This window comes from Hyla sarda, chromosome 8 (assembly GCF_029499605.1).
Source record: "Hyla sarda isolate aHylSar1 chromosome 8, aHylSar1.hap1, whole genome shotgun sequence".
Lineage (NCBI taxonomy): Eukaryota > Metazoa > Chordata > Amphibia > Anura > Hylidae > Hyla > Hyla sarda.
Window position 1 is genome coordinate 63,524,807 of NC_079196.1, and position 16,894 is coordinate 63,541,700.

General features: G+C 39.7%; 1 protein-coding gene and 1 long non-coding RNA gene across 6 annotated transcripts in view; one reads left to right on the forward strand and one right to left on the reverse strand.

Moving 5' to 3' along the window:
- LOC130284214 (uncharacterized) overlaps positions 1–10,783 on the forward strand; it is a 100,878-nt gene extending 90,095 nt beyond the window's left edge. Inside the window, exon 3 of the long non-coding RNA XR_008846952.1 lies at positions 10,602–10,783. This is a non-coding gene — a long non-coding RNA (uncharacterized LOC130284214). The remainder of the gene's footprint in view (positions 1–10,601) is intronic.
- CCDC141 (coiled-coil domain containing 141) overlaps positions 1–16,894 on the reverse strand; it is a 290,158-nt gene that overhangs the window by 153,450 nt on the left and 119,814 nt on the right. For 3 of the 5 annotated variants that reach the window (XM_056534334.1, XM_056534335.1, XM_056534333.1), the window contains exons 3-5: positions 10,643–10,834; positions 9,931–10,033; positions 3,967–4,220 (exon numbers count right to left, since the gene is read on the reverse strand). In XM_056534334.1, coding sequence (XP_056390309.1) covers positions 3,967–4,220; positions 9,931–10,033; positions 10,643–10,834 — 549 coding nt within the window. Of the gene's footprint in view, positions 1–3,966; positions 4,221–8,421; positions 8,535–9,930; positions 10,034–10,642; positions 10,835–16,894 lie in introns of those variants that run through there. The other 2 variants (XM_056534336.1, XM_056534337.1) reach the window with 2 other exon arrangements.

Sequence of the window (16,894 nt, forward strand, 5' to 3'; positions counted from 1 at the left end):
ACTACATCTCCCAGCATCAGTACATGCTGGGAGCTGTAGTTTTGCAACAGCTATAGGCACACTGGTTGGAAAATACTGAGTTAGGTAACAGAACCTAACTGAAGGTTTTTTAACCAGTGTGCCTCCAGCTGTTGCAAAACTACAACTCCCAGCATGCACGGTCTGTCAGTAATGCTGGGAGTTGTAGTTTTGAAACAGCTGGAGGTTTGTCCCCCCATGTGAACGTACAGGGTACATTCACACGGGCAGGTTTACAGTAAGTTTCCTGCTTCAAGTATGAGCTGCGGCAAATGTTTCGCCGTGGCGCAAATTCTAGCAGGAAGCTCACTGTAAACCTCTGCCATTGCGAATGTACCCTAAAAACACTACACTACACTAACACATAATAAAGGGTAAAACACTACATATACACCCCCTTACACTGACCCCCCTTCCCCCCAATAAAAATGAAAAACTTATTGTACGGCAGTGTTTCCAAAACGGACCCTCCAGCTGTTGCAAAATAACAACTCCCACCATTTCCGGACAGCCACTGACTGTCCAGGCATGCTGGTTGTTTAGCAACAGCTGGAGGAACCCTGTTTGGGAATCACTGGCGTAGAATACCCCTATGTCCACCCCTATGCAATCCCTAATTTAGATCTCAAATGCGGATGGTGCTCTTTCACTTCGGAGCCCTGTCGTATTTCAAGGAAACAGTTTAGGGCCACATGTGGGGTATTTCCGTACTGGGGAGAAATTACACTACAAATTTTGGGGGTCTTTTTCTCGTTTTACCCCCTATGAAAAGAAAAAGTTGGGGGCTACACCAGCATGTTAGTGTAAAAAAATAAAAAAAAATTGGTGTTGCCCCATACTTTTTATTTTCACAAGTGTTAAAAGGAAAAAAAGACCCCCAAAATTTGTAACACAATTTCTCCTGAGTACGGAAATACCCCATATGTGGGCGTAATATGCTCTGCGGGTGCACAACAAGGCTCAGGAGTGAGAGTGCACTATGTACATTTGAGGCCTAAATTGGTGATTTACACAGGGGTGGCTGATTTTACGGCGGTTCTGACATAAACACCAAAAAAAGAAATGTGACCCTATTTTGGAAACTACACCCCTCACGGAACATAACAAGGGGTATAGTGAGCCTTAACACCCCACAGGTGTTTAATGAAAATTCTTCAAAGTTGGATGGAAAAATGAAAAAAAAAATTTTTCACTAAAATGCTGGTGTTACCCTAAATTTTTCATTTTCCCAAGGGAAAATAGGAAAAAAGCCCCCCAAAATTTGTAACCCCATTTCTTCTGAGTAAGAACATACCCCATATGTGGATATAAAGTTCTCTGAGGGTGAACTACAATGCTCAGAAGAGAAGGAGCACCATTGGGATTTTGAAGAGAAAATTTGTCCGGAATTGAAGGCCACATGTATTTACAAAGCCCCCATAGTGCCAGAACAATGGACCCCCCCCCCACATGTGACCATATTTTGGAAACTACTACACCCCTCATGTAATGTAATAAGGGGTACAGTGAGCATTTACACCCCACAGGTGTCTGACCGATTTTTGGAACAGTGGTCCGTGAAAATGAAAAATGTAATTTTTCATTTGCACAACCCACTGTTCCAAAGATCTGTCAAACGCCAGTGGGGTGTAAATGCTCACTGTACCCCTTATTAAATACTGTGGGGCTTTGTAAATGCACATGGCCCCCGACTTCTATTCCAACCAAATTCTGTCTCCAAAAGCTCAATGGTGCTCCTCCTCTTCTGAGCATTGTAGTGCGCCAGAAGAGCACTTGAAGTCCACACATTGGGTATTTCCATACTCAGAAGAAGTGGGGTTACAAATTTTGGGGGTCATTTTCTCCTATTACCCCTTGTAAAAATGTAAAATTTGGGGAAAAACAACATTTTAGTGAAAAATATAATTTTTTTTCATTTACACATCCGAATTTAACAAAAAGTCGTCAAACACCTGTGAGGTGTTAAGGCTCACTGTACCCCTTGTTGCGTTCCTTGAGGGGTGTAGTTTCCAAAATAATATGCCATGTGGGGTTTATTTTGCTGTTCTGGCAGCACAGGGGCTTCCTAAATGCCCCCCAAAAACCATTTCAGAAAAATTCACTCTCCAAAATCCCACTGTCGCTCCTTCCCTTCTGAGCCTTCTACTGCGCCCGCCGAACACTTGACATACACATATGAGGTATTTCCTTACTCAAAAGAAATTGGGTTACACATTTTAGGAAGATTTCTCTCCTTTTACCCCTTGTAAAAAGGGTCTACAAGAACATGCGAGTGTAAAAAATGAAGATTTTGAATTTTCTCCTTCAATTTGCTGCTATTCCTGTGAAACACCTAAAGGGTTAACAAACCTTTTGAATGTCCTTTTTAATACTTTGAGGGGTGCAGTTTTTATAATGGGGTCAGTTATGGGGTATTTCTAATATGAAAGCCGTTCAAATCCACTTCAAAACTGAACTGGTCCCTGAAAAATTTTGATTTTGAAAATTTTGTGGAAAATTGCTGCTATACTTTGAAGCCCTCTGATGTCTTCCAAAGGTAAAAACATGGCAACTTTATGATCTAAACATAAAGTAGACATACTGTATATGTGAATAAATATATAATTTATTTGGAATATTCATTTTCCTTGTAAGCAGACAGCTTCAAAGTTTTAAAAAAATTCTAAATTTTCAATTTTTTCATCAAATTTTGGAATTTTTCACCAAGAAATGATGTAAGTATCGACAAAATATTACCACTACCATAAAGTAGAATATGTCATGAAAAAACAATCTCGGAATCAGAATGAAAGGTAAAAGCATCCCAGAGTTATTAATGCTTAAAGTGACAGTGGTCAGATGTGCAAAAAAATGGCCGGGTCCTACAGTGAAAATTGGCTGGGTCCTTAAGGGGTTAATTAAGCGATTTGCGTGATCAAATCACGGCGATATTCGCATTCGTTATCAATCGAATTTTTCCTCAAATTCGTAACGAATTCGGATTCGTCAGATTCTATTCGCTCATCCCTACCATCAACCAACGCCTTGTTGCACCACAGACTGTCCAGGAGTTGTCGGATGCCTCATCAGGACCATGCCCAGGCATTGTAAGGAGGTCATACGGGCACGTGGAGGCCACACACTACTCAGCCTCATTTTGACTTGTTTTAAGGACATTACATCAAAGTTGGATTAGCCTGTAGTGTGGTTTTCCACTTTGATTTTGAGTGTGAATCCATATCCAGACCTCCATGGATTGATAAATTTGATTCCCATTGATAATTTTTGTGTGATTATGTTGTCAGCACATTCAACTTTGTAAAGACAAAAGTATTTCATACGATTTAGTTCACTCATTCTGATCTAGGATTAGATTTATTTTTTAGTTTTTTTGAGCATTGTATATATAGTGGGAAAAGGTTCAGCGGTAATTGTGTTTTACGCCTTAACCCAGACATTCATATTAATAACAAACAAGTTCTATTAAATATAAATATATATATATATATATATATATATATGTATGTAGCAAGCATAGAGACAGCAACGATAGACACAGAATATCAAATGCACAACTGGTTTTTCAATATAATTAATCATAGATGTAAATGTTCTGTATCAGCAATGTATTCAATAGTTATACTATAATAAGCATAATCTTTTTTTATAGCATGGATAAAATGTAATTTCCCTAATGCGTTTATAATACTGTGCATATTTAGTGACCTGGGAATCCCATGCACTATCTGCAATGTTGTAATTATGGCAAAAGTTGTAGACCAACCACACAGAAATACCAGATGGTCAACTTTTTAAGGCCTGTCACAAGCCACTGTACAGCGAGGTGATCAGGCCCACAGATGGGTATATGTTCTCCCTCCATCCCATAAAATAACATTGTGCTCTGACACTAACCCTACAGCTGTGATCTAGAGGAACATGTGCTGAGTTTATTTTCTCCCTTGTTACCTTGTCTTCCTGTTGGTGCCAATGACTAACGTGCAAGACCTGCTCCAGCCTTTGTCGGTGTTGCCTCATCTGCTTGTCCAGCTGCCGCCTCCTGTCTTGTAGTGATTCCAGTAGTCCTTCTACTTTAAAGCAGCTGCTATGGGCTCCTTTCATCATGTCACAGTTTGCCACTGGCTGCTGAGATCTGAATTGCTGTATGAATTCAGTAAGTTCTCGGCTCTTATTTAGTAAGGTCAATGACCGTGCGAGGAGAGCTGGAAGAATAAAAACGAATATAGGTCAGTAAAAATTAAGAGGCATTTCCACAGAAAATAGTAAAAATTACCAGTAAAGATAACAATGTAAGGGATTTTTCTAAACTACATTGGCATTGTGTGGAAATAAATCAGCATTGATTTTATAGCAAATATTTGCTGAGATTCTATCATATTAAAGTATAGGTAAAATCTGCTGCAAAGTCTGATTCAAACTGCACATGTGATTTTAGGTTTCTTTCACACATAGCATTTTGGGGAAAAATGGCACGTTCTTATGGCATTTTTCTATTATTTGTTTTTGTTAAAAAAAAAAAGGCTGTAGCCATATAGGGTGAGATTTATCAAAACCTGTCCAGAGGAAAACTTGCCCAGTTGCCCATAGCAAACAATCAGATTGCCTCTTTCATTTTTAACAAGGCCTCTGAAAAATGAAAGAAGCGATCTGATTGGTTGTTATGGGCAACTGGGCAACTTTTCCTCTGGACAGGTTTTGATAAATCTCCCCCATAGTGAATTGTGAAAACTAAAATATAAAATACACTACAACAAGCAAAGTTGTTTTTTGTTTTGTTTTAGGCATTTGTCTTTACTTTTGGTGCATTCTTTGGGTCCTTGGTATATTTGCAAACTTGTCTAGGTATTCTCTTTTTAAGTGTTTTTTTATAGCATTTTTTTTTACAGTAAATAAAACATTCCAGTTAAAAAAAAAAATATATATATATATATATATATATATATATATATATACGGTATTCAAAATGTTTGTATAGAGAAAAATAGAAAAATACACAAAAAATTCTTGGGAAAATCGTTAAACCGTCATTTTCCCAGAAATAGAAGGAAAATTGACTAATGATTATGTATATCCAGTTTTTTTTGTGAGTTTAGGGAAATTAAATCTTTATTCTTTTATATAATAGCAATTTAAATGTTATTAATATATAAGTGGTGGAGGTTGGTGCATTAAAAGTTCCGCAAACACGTGAACCAGCAAGAGAAATTTGGGTATTCTCCCTCCATACAATACTGTATACATCACTGCGACCTGGAACCCATTTCTATATATACACATCTATCTGCTAGACTTATAATTTCATCAGATAATTGCGCTGCATTTAAGAAAATGGGGGAAATTGACTTGTATGCAAGTGTTCTGGCATACAAAATCAGTACATTTTTGCACAAGCTTCATTTTGTTAACAAATTTCTGACTTCTGTGTTTTACTCACTTTTGCCCCTCTTCTGCCAAAGGGAGACTTCAAAATAAAAATGGTCTAGCTTCAGTATAAAAGGGGCATATTTAAAGGGATTATCCAGGAAAAAATTTTTTTTTTAAATATCAACTGGCTCCAGAAAGTTAAACAGATTTGTAAATTACTTCTATTAAAAAATCTGAATCCTTTCAGTACTTATGAGCTTCTGAAGTTAAGGTTGTTCTTTTCTGTCTAAGTGCTCTCACATGTCTCGGGAACCGCCCAGTTTAGAAGAGGTTTGCTATGGGGATTTGCTTCTAAACTGGGCGGTTCCCGAGACACGTGTCATCAGAGAGCACTTAGACAGAAAAGAACAACCTTAACTTCAGAAGCTCATAAGTACTGAAAGGATTCAGATTTTTTAATAGAAGTAATTTACAAATCTGTTTAACTTTCTGGAGCCAGTTGATATATATAAAAAAAATTTTTTCCTGGATAACCCCTTTAAGTTTAGTGACTTTTTAGTGACATTTAATACAACTATTTAAAAAGTCCCAACATGCAATTCCCCTCCACTCAATAGGTGGTATACAACCCACACATAAAAAAAAAGTACTTGAAAAAGGGGTTAAAAAAAAAGTACAAAGTGGCAACTTGTTTTGATAAATAAAAAAATGTAATAACATGTTCAGAATACATTTTGGGATTCTAAAACAGCTTGTAAAAAGTTGTTCCAAATGAATCACTTTGGCAGAACCATCATCACTCAGTGTATTCATTTTTTTCAATTTAGGGTGCAATTAAGCTTTACTTTTTAAAAATTTCAATTACCGTTTGTAATTTAAATGTAAAAAGGGGAGGAATATTACTTATTTTAACTAATTAAAATTGCTGTATGAAATATTGTTTAGAACATTTAGTGTACACATTGAAAAATAAGTAAAAAAAACACAGACACATTATTTTGTTTAAAAAATACAACAAACTTTAATGGGAAGTAAATTTGTGTTAACAAATTCAATAAAGAACAAGTATTATTTCATATAATTATTTCACATAATTATAGAAGCTCCACCTAATAATACAATAATAACTCAGTATTTATATAGCGCACACAGATTCCGCAGCGCTGTACACTTAAATTGGTCCCTGTCCCCATTGGGGCTCACAATCTAAACCTATCAGTATGTTTTGAAGTGTGGGAGGAAACCAGAGTACCTGGAGGAAACCCATGCAAACACAGAGAGAACATACAAACTCTTTGCAGATATTGTTCTTGGTGGGAGTTGAACCCAGGACACCTCGTAACTTAAAAAAAATATCTTAGACAAGTATAGAGATGCAAAGATGTGGCCAAAAGTCTAAAATGAGTAAGAGAAAAACACAATTAGTAAATTCTAACTTTTTCAAAATGTTACATGAAAAAGTAAAGAAGGTTTTAAAGCGAACCTGCCACATGAAAAATGCATATAAAAACCAATGGCACTGTTCCATACTCAGTTCAATGAAAGGATACAGATGATACTGTGAATCGAGTGTGTGAGTGTATTTTCTGCTGAATTGCATTTTTATGGCCCGCTGTACTGTTAAAAAGGTGTCCCAGGGCTGCAGCGGCTCTTTGCTGTAAATCCCCACCTTGCTGCCCATTAACAGGCTCATCTTAAGGCCTGTCCACACTGCTGAATCTCCACCGGGCAGAAATTCGGTCTGCGGCAGGTGCCGCCAAAATCATCTGCGTTAGGACCATGCAGATGGGTGCCGTCTCCATAGGGAACAATGCAGTCCAGCAAAATTCTGGCAAAAGAATGAACATGTCCCAAATCGTACATTTCCGCTGAGAAATTTTCTGCCGGCAGAATGACAGCAGGAGGAGAGATTGGAGCTAGTGTTGAGCGGCATAGGCCATATTCGAATTTGCGAATATTCGCGAATATATGGACGAATATTCGTCATATATTCGCGAATATTCGCATATTCGTTATATTCTCGTTTTATTTTCGCGTATGCGAAAATACGTGTATGCGAAAATTAACATATGTGGAAATTCGCATATACGAAAATTAGCATATACTAATTTTCGTATATGCGAATTTTCGCACGCCAGTCTCACACAGTAGTATTACAGCCTTCTTTACACCACACAAGCTGGAAGCAGAGAGGGGTGATCACTGTGATGTGTACTGTGAAGAAAAAAAATAATAAAAAACGAATATTCGTCATTACGAATATATAGCGCTATATATTCGCGAAATTCGCGAATTTGCGAATATGCGATATTCGCGAATAATATTCGAATTGCGAATATTCGCGAGCAACACTAATTGGAGCCTGTATTTTTGTATATCAGGGTGAATGTGACGGGTTAGGGATCAGCTATAATAGCTCTAACTGCCCCTGTGCCACCATGTGAAACTACAGTAAAAGTGAGGGACTTCAGTATGGCTCGGCAGTGTAAGTCAAGCCGGGCCTGTCTTTCAATAGGTAGGGTTGTGATTCACAGCACATAGGCTCTTTGGTCCTAGGGCACATAAGACCCTGGGCCACACCTCTCTGACACTTCAACTTTTTTGTCAAAATAAACACACACAGGATTCACAGTGCTGTTGTATTCATATGCATTTTTCAGGTGCCAGATTTGCTTCAATAAGTTGTTTCACATGCAATCTTTACAGTATTTGTAGCACCTTAAGACTAGGCAAGGGCAAAAAAAATGTGTATGCATATATGAAAGTACAGTAGTTGAAGGAAAAAACGGGACGTTTGAAATGGAGCCTAGGCGCTATTTCAAACGTCCCGTTTTTTCCTTCAACTACTGTGCCACTGCACCGTTACCTGAAAGTCACGGTGAAGGACGTCGATGCTGCCTCCCGCCATTTTGTACTACAGACCCCAGCGAGTCTACAGGCGAGCAGAGGTGTTGTGCCCTTAGCACTACTATTCACGGTAAGGTGCATCTACTCGTGCACACCCTACCTCACTTTAATAATACTCCACTAGGAGCGCACCTCGTTTTTTCATATTTTCATTCATATATGAAAGTAGATCTTCTATATCTGGTCAGCTAAGAAGAGATGGACTCACATTCTTAAATAGCTTCATTCTTGCTTCTGGGGAAATCTAACAAGAAAATAATTCGTGTCAGTCAGGATACACTACTGTTTATGGCATATTTCAAAAGGGAATAACACTTTTATCTTACCTGTCTCATGCAATGTCTCATGATGCTCGCAGTAGTGTGCCGCTGCTCAATTTGAGTGACCGATTGTCACCATTTTGGTCCATTTTAAAATTTGAAAATAGACTGCTTATTCTCCTTGTTTCTGGTGTTAACACAATGGAGACTCAGGAGGGAGAACAGTGGGGCTGAGTAATTGCAACAAGAAGTGGCATAAAAAGGAGTGTTTTATTTTATTTTTTTTCTAGTTTATTTTAGTTTTTTAAGTTAAATCTTGCAGAGGCAATTACGCAACTGTTTTCCTCATTGAAATGCATCTAAATCTGCATAATTCACTGCTAATTTGTCTTATGGGTTTTCCTGCAGTTCCCTGCAGAAATAAACTGCAGCCAATAATAAGGCATGTAAATGTACCCCACGTTTAAGAAAATGTCAATTGTCTTTGTGTGATAAGGAATGTTAAAATGTTAATGGGAGCCAACTAAAAAGTTTACATATAGTAAATGTGCCCTGATATTTGGATGGATGGGTATATGTGGGTTCTGTCTGAAGGCAGGTTGAATAGGCACAGCAAGAAAAGTCTAACAGATCCTTCTCCTCATCCATGGAATCATAATAATAATATAATAAAAAACATATCAGGGCAATGTAGATTATTAGTTTATTTGATTTTTATTGACTATTTTCCAGCCTCATGCACACAGCAATGCTATGTGTATGACCGCCGTACATGGATGCATGGATTGCACTACACGTCTGGACTATGCTTCTAGAGGAGTGCACCACTGTGAGATAGTATGCAATGGAAGCTGCCATATCTTTTCTTCTATGTAAAATTGTTCTCAGAAAAGGGAATAGTATGGGCCCATTGATATATCTATGTGCACTGTCTTTAGGGCACAAGTCACATGTAGTCTAAGACTAAAACATAGTGGCCGACATTTATCATTGTCTTTAGACTGTTTTTTGTTTCTAGGAAATATTTGCGCCTTTTGGTTTACACATTTTGAGTTGCAATCCACAGATTTTGGCAATCCACATGATATGGAAGGTTTTATGAACCGTGCCTTTTTGTGAAAAGGTACAAAAAAGGCAAAGCCACTGAAAAGTCTCTAAAACTACACCAGCCCAGACTTAGCTTAGCATTTTGGTGTATGTGAAGAAAGAAATTTCTGAAAATGTGACCTGCACAAAATTTATCAAATGCTCTGCGACCATTTATAAAATTTGGTGCTCCTACACATTACCAGCACACACACAAAAAAAAAGGTGTAGAAAAATGCTTCACTTACACCTACAATGATAAATGCCGGCCATTGCTTTAATAAACGCCCCTTACCCTTTGCGTGCTGCTGAAGTTGTTGAAGATGGTTTGTAATAGAATCATTGGTATCCGGTGTGGCCTGAAGAAAAGTCTCTGCATTATTGAGGGCCTCAGAAAACTGAAAAAGGATAAGGAGAACATTATAAATAGGTAACTGATATATTAAAAATACATAAGGAATTATCTGAAGAGATAACGGGGGGGGGGGGGGGGGGGGCATTTATCCCTTATGCCCTGCAGGGTATACCCCCAGCCAAAGCGATATCCTGCCTCGGTCGGTAATAGGCCGAGTGCAGTGTGACGATCCAAACTCACAGAAGAAGGAAGAAGACCAGAAGAAGGAAGAAGCAGCTGTAGTGGCGCTCCGGGGGAACGTAGGAAGGTGAGGTGAAGTTTTTGTGTTTTTTTTCAGACGGGCACAACGGACTGGGAATACTTTTCAGTACACACATCCATTAAGTGTATTGAACTTTTAGCCACATATATGTTACTTTTTAAAAAGTTGCTAAATTTCGTGCAACCCCACTTAATCAAGGGCATACAAACCACACATCAGAAAAGGGCATTGAAAAACTACACAAATTCATAAATTGTGAGTCAATTGGAAAACATGTGGGCTTAAAGGAGAAAATGCATGCTGTAAAAAAGTTACAAATGATAAATTCCCCCAATTAATTTTATTTTAGGACCATGATGAAAAGTTCTTTCACCGGAGTCAAGCCCAAACCTGTAGTGCAATATCAAAGAACTCTGCCGTCATCTGCAATAAATCTCTTCTGTTTTCAAGCATGAGGATGAGGGCGTCCCAAGCTTCCTTTAGGGTCAGTGCCATAGCATCATAAACTTGGCTTTGGTCTTTATTTTGTTCTGCTGTCTTGTCGGCTTCACATAACAAGTCCCAGACTTGGTCTTCCAAAGACTAAAGAGATAAAAGAAGAGATGAGATGATAAAAATTTGATTTAGAATCTAGAAATTAATATTCGGTCTCATATGACAATGGACAAAAATTGGTGATTGACCTCACTATTATCATGGTCAATAGTGAGGACACTGACAATTGTCTGAATTGTATACACCCTCGAATCCCTACGTAGACCAAACACACTGCATTGGGTTCAACATTCTAGCTAACACATCAAGACCTACTTAGTATAGGTGGCGATCCCAGGAATAAACAATTATTTATTATATACCATCTTTAGTCTTTTTTTTTTTTTTTCCATGGGCACAATCCAGACCAGGCTACTGCTATGGGATGTCCTAGCTCTGAACTCATCCTGCTTCTTGAAATAGAACAAGGGGGGGGGGGGGGATTTGTCCAAACTGTGCAGAGGAAATATGAAGCAGTTGCACATAGCAACCAATCAGATTGCTTTGTTAATTTTTAAAAAGGCCTCTGAAAAATTAATGAAGCAATCTGGTTGGTTGATATGGGCAACTGCACAACTCTTCCTCTACACAGGTTTTGATAAATTTCCCCCCATAGTATTTTTCTCCAGCGATCACTAGAAAAGAGATATTCACAGCTCATATTAAGTTTGGTGTATATGCAAAGTAGCTCTCCTCCAGAAGACACAGAGCCTAGTAATAGTCACTTGTCTATGGAGAACTATTTTGGGGTTCTTGCCCCCTGTCAGCACAAAGTAGGGTACTGGCTAGCTAGCAACATTGCTTTTCCCATTGGAGACTCCACAAGCTAGTTTGGTGCTCTCTTCAATGAGAAACAATACCCCCCCCCCCCCCACACACACACCCACCCCTTCCCTGGTATCTGTTTGAAACATGCATTGAGCTTTCCCTAGTGGGGGCTACATTTAGACAGTTTTAGCATGCATTTAACATGCGTAGGGAAGATCAATGTATTTATGCCAAGTGGCTGTTGTAAACACACTCAAAAATATGGTGGTCGGTGGATTTTTTCATTGGGCAGTTTAATAAACAAGGCGTGCACCATGTTAATATATCTGTTACCTTCTGCAGGGAGAAATACTGGCACATCACTCACATTGTGCATCAGTATTAACAGTGCTCCAAATATATACTGTAGATCTCTTATAATGACAGTGAACATTAACTTAAAACTTGTTTTACCTCTCAATGGGGTCCACACTGTTTTGCTACAGGGCATATGATTTCTGTGTATGCCCTTAAGTGGTGTTACAGGGGAACTGAACACTTTATGCCAGGCTTCCCCTACAGGTGATAGCTGATCCCTGACACCCTGTGATCAGCTTATGCAGACAACCACTTTAAATGGCCACTGTCACTTTAAAAAAATGTTTGCCATGTTATAGAGAAAGTCAAAAGTTTGAATCAGTCGGGCTTTGAGTGTTCAGACTGTAACCTATAGGTTGAATTTGCTGAGAGAAGAACATGCTAAGGGAGACAGATTTATAATGTAAGTCTATGGTATTGTCTCTTTCAGCTACCCGTTTCTCCCCGCTCGTTCTAAAAATTGGTTGGGGATGACTGATCAAAACTTTTGACATGACTCTAGGACATGTGAAATGTTTTTTTTGTTTTTTTTTTAAAGCGGAAAGGATAGGTGTCAGATCGTGGAGGGTTCGACTGCTTGGACCCCCTGCGATCTCCTGTACGGCACCCAGCTCTCCTTCTAAATGGAGTATGTCGGCCACCACTGTGTGCCCCCTCCATGTAGCTCTATGGGAAACCTGGAGACTCCCAAATGCAGTGTGTTGGCTCTCCCAAATAGATGTATTGGTGGGGCGTTTCGACCATCGCTTCGTGCGGTGGTCGACATACCCCATTCAGGAGGAGAGCCAGGGTGCCGGACGGGAGGGGGATAACTTATCCCTATAGAATAGGCGATACGTTTTTCTATCCCGGAGATCTCCTAAGAAAACTTTGGTTTTCGGTGCAGTTTCCCTTTAAATGGGATAAGCGCATGTAAAGGTGTGTCATTATTTATCTGCAGAAATAAATTTGGTGTTAGATTTTCACAGCCGTGTTGTGCCAACCCATCAATATTCCACATAGCTACATTACAGACACTACATAGCACTAATGTAATCATCATGGCCTTTACTATGACAAGTAACAGAGCTTGCAGAAGATATATGAAGAATGTGGTGACCACAGATAACAGAACGGCTGCAATAACATTGTGATCAAGTTAAAAATAAGGTTGACTCCTCAGCAGCTAGTAGATGACTGGAGGATTTGTTTGGATTAGAGATGATGATGGATTTTCATGCATTTTTTTGCAGTAAATAAAAATTCTGTCATTTGTATTGCTGCCATTATATTATCAAAGAACTAGCTGTTTTTGCTGTCTATACCAAATGCTGTCTATTCAAAATAAATAAATAACCCCATGACCTACATTTACTAAACAGTTTTCACCAATTCATGGTGTTTACTGTGCTAAAACAAACACACTGGGAAATGTATAAAGGAGGTTTAGCCCAGGGCTAATGCGGGTATACATAACAGTGCACCAAGGGGCTAAGGAATGTTAAAAACCATTGGAATTGCCATCACCTGGACTATTACCCTGTGCAAGTGTCACATATGTACTGTACCTGTCCTAGGTCCAGTGCCATTTCAAATACCTACTAAACACAGGAGCGTTCATCATTCAGTGATACAGCTGACCTAGCCAATGAAGAGGTGGGAGTGTCGTGCAAATCAACTGTGTCACCGATGCGCACATCTCTTGGCTATATGGTTATTGTGGTTAACATCTTCACTAGTGTCTGTGTCCCTGTGCCTTCTATCTGTATTCTGACCTAACATTTCCTGGCTCTTTGGCTCTATTTTGACTATTCTAGGGATTGACCGATATCGTTTTTTTAGGGCCGATAGCGAAAATTGGTGGAGGTTAGGGCTGATAGCCGATAACTTATACCGATATTCCGGTATAAGTTATCGGCTATTTATCCCCCCGCGACACAGCTGCAGATCATTGATTTAAAGCGGGTGCTTTAAATCAATGCACTGCAGTGGCTTTTGCGGTGCCATAGGCCGCCGCCGCCACCACCCGCTTCTCTCCCCCTACCTGTCAGGGTGGTCCAGGCCATCCATCCTTCCTGTAGTGTCCGGCGGCATTCCAGGTGGAGGGTGAACCGGTCCGGGCTGTCCTTCTCCGGGGGTCCTCTTCTCCACTCCGGGCAGGCTCCGGCCCAGTAACGCAGCATAGACGCCGCTGCGCAGTGACGCCCGTGCGCAGCGACGCACCTGAAGTCACGGCATAGCGGCGTCTATGCAGCGTACTAGGCCGGAGCCTGCCCGGAGTGGAGAAGAGCACACCCGGAAAAGAAGGACAGCCCGGACAGGTTCACCCTCCACCCGGAATGCCGCCGGACACTACAGGAAGGATGGATGGCCCGGACCACCCCCATTACAGGTAAGTTAAAAAATTTTTATTGACTCGGAGGGTGGGGGAGGGGCCCGACCGGTATAGCGGTATGGGCAAAAATCCATACCGTGGGAGAAAAAAACGGTATCCGGTTCATATCGGTATACCGCCCAGCGCTACGGTGAGGGGTGCGACGCGGTGCGGTGGGTCGGGGGGGTGGTCACGGTGCGGTGGGGGCGGTTGCGGGGGCGGGGCATTATCGGCTTATCAGCAAGGTAATTGCAGATACCGATAATGCCCAAAATCGTGATTATCGGCCGATAATATCGGCCATACCGATAATCGGTCGATCCCTAGACTATTCTATTGCATATTGATTTTGTAATATGTTACCCTCTTGGTTTGACCTTTGCTGTTCTGACACTGTTTGTATACTGCACTGCCCACTTGGTTTTGACTTTCTGGCTTGTCACCTATTAACCCCTTGCTGATTTTCTACCATATGTGCCTGTGTATTGCTGACTTGGCCTGTCCAACCACCCTTGACAGCCCGTGCACTTAGCAAATGTAGGAACAGTTGCACAGTTGGGGCCACTGTTTAGGGCGAATTGTCTAAGGTAGGTACAGTGGTTGGGTGAGCTCTGGTCTGCACTGATCCCTGCCTGATGTGACAGCAGGCAGGTTAGTTTGGGTGAAGAAGCACCAAATATATTAATAAGCATGTGTCTTTTTCATTATTTCAATTTCTATTAATGTTTTTAATCCTACAAAATCATCAGTAAACTAATTACAAAATATGCTTAGTACAATACAGCAATTGAAAGAAACAGAATGCACTTTTACTCCACTTAATTGGATTAGAAATAATTGATACAAAATAATACAAAGAACATGAAAAGTATATTGAAAAAGAGCTCATGACAGAACTATTCAGTGTTAAAACCTTGCGAGAGAAATACTTAGAATCAGAACCAAAAGTTGTACAAAAGAAAAAAGAGAAAAGAAAACTGAAATAATGAATAGGAATAGAAAAGAGAGGAACATTTATTTATGCACTACCTGCCAAGCAACAATGCATGTCCTACAAACCCTAATTAAAACATCAACTTTTCCAATATCATCAGCATATATGTTCTACATCCTCAATACATGGTTCACCTAAACCACCCAACCTTAAAAAGAGTGAAAGAGTACAGTAGATTGTCTGTAGCAGTGGATAACAGTTGTGCCTTTTGTTAAAATTCTTTCTGAAAATAAATAACTGCCCAAGAACAATAGAGAGAAGACTAATAGAGAAGAATAATAGAGAAACTGTCAGAGTAAAAACAAGTTTATAAAAGTTAAAAATCTTTGTCAAAAATTCATAGACAAAGATTTTAGGACTATCCCAGGATATGTAAAGCACTGCACCTGGATCAGCAACACTATGCAAGCACCAATAGACAAGTAAAGACCCTTTGAAGAAATATGGGTTAGTAACGCCATTGTGTGACACTTAACCCCTTAAGGACCAGGAGTTTTTCCGTTTTTGCATTTTCATGTTTTCCTCCATACCTTTAAAAAATCAGAACTCTTTCAATGTTGCACCTAAAAATCCATATGATGGCTTATTGTTTGCGCCACCAATTCTACTTTGTAATGATGTCAGTAATTTTACCCAAAAATCTACGGCGAAATGGGGAAAAATCATTGTGAGACAAAATTGAAAAAAACAAAACGGCATTTTGTAACTTTTGGGGGCTCCCGTTTCTACACAGCACATTTTACGGTAAAAATTACACCTTATAATTATTCTGTAGGTCCATACGATTAAATTGATACCCTACCTATATAAGTTTGATTTTGTCGTACTTCTGCAAAAAATCATAATTACATGCAGGAAAATGTATATGTTTAAAATTGTCATCTTCTGACCCCTATAACTTTTTTATTTTTCCGCGTATGGGGCGGTATCAGGGCTCATTTTTTGCGCCGTGGTCTGAAGTTTTTAGTGGTTCCATTTTTGCATTGACAGGACTTATTGATCACTTTTTATTCATTTTTTTATGACATAAAAAGTGACCAAAAATGCACTATTTTGGACTTTGGAATATTTTTGCACGTACGCCATTGACCGTGCGCTTTAATTAACAATATATTTTTATAATTCGGACGATTCCGCATGCAGCGATACCACATATGTTTATGTTTATTTACACCGTTTTCTTTTTTTTTTTTTATGGGAAAAGGGGGGTGATTCAAACTTTTATTAGGGGAGGTGTTAAATGATCTTTATTCACTTTTTTTTGCTATGTTATAGCTCCCATAGGGAGCTCTAACAATGCACAACACTGATCTTTTACATTGATCAGTGGTTTCTCATAAGAAACCACTGATCGATGATTCTGCCGCTTGACTGCTCATGCCTGGATCTCAGGCACTGAGCAGTCATTCGGCGATCGGACAGCATGGAGGCAGGTAGGCACCCTCCTGCTATCATGTAAGCTGTTCAGGATGCCACGATTTTGCAGCGGCGATCCCGAACAGCTCCCTGAGCTAACCGGCATGGTTTTACTTTCACTTTAGATGCGGCGTTCAACTTTGAACGCCACGTCTAAAGGGTTAATAGCGCATGGCACCGCGATCAGTGCTGCGTGCTATTAGCCGAGGGTCTCGGCTGT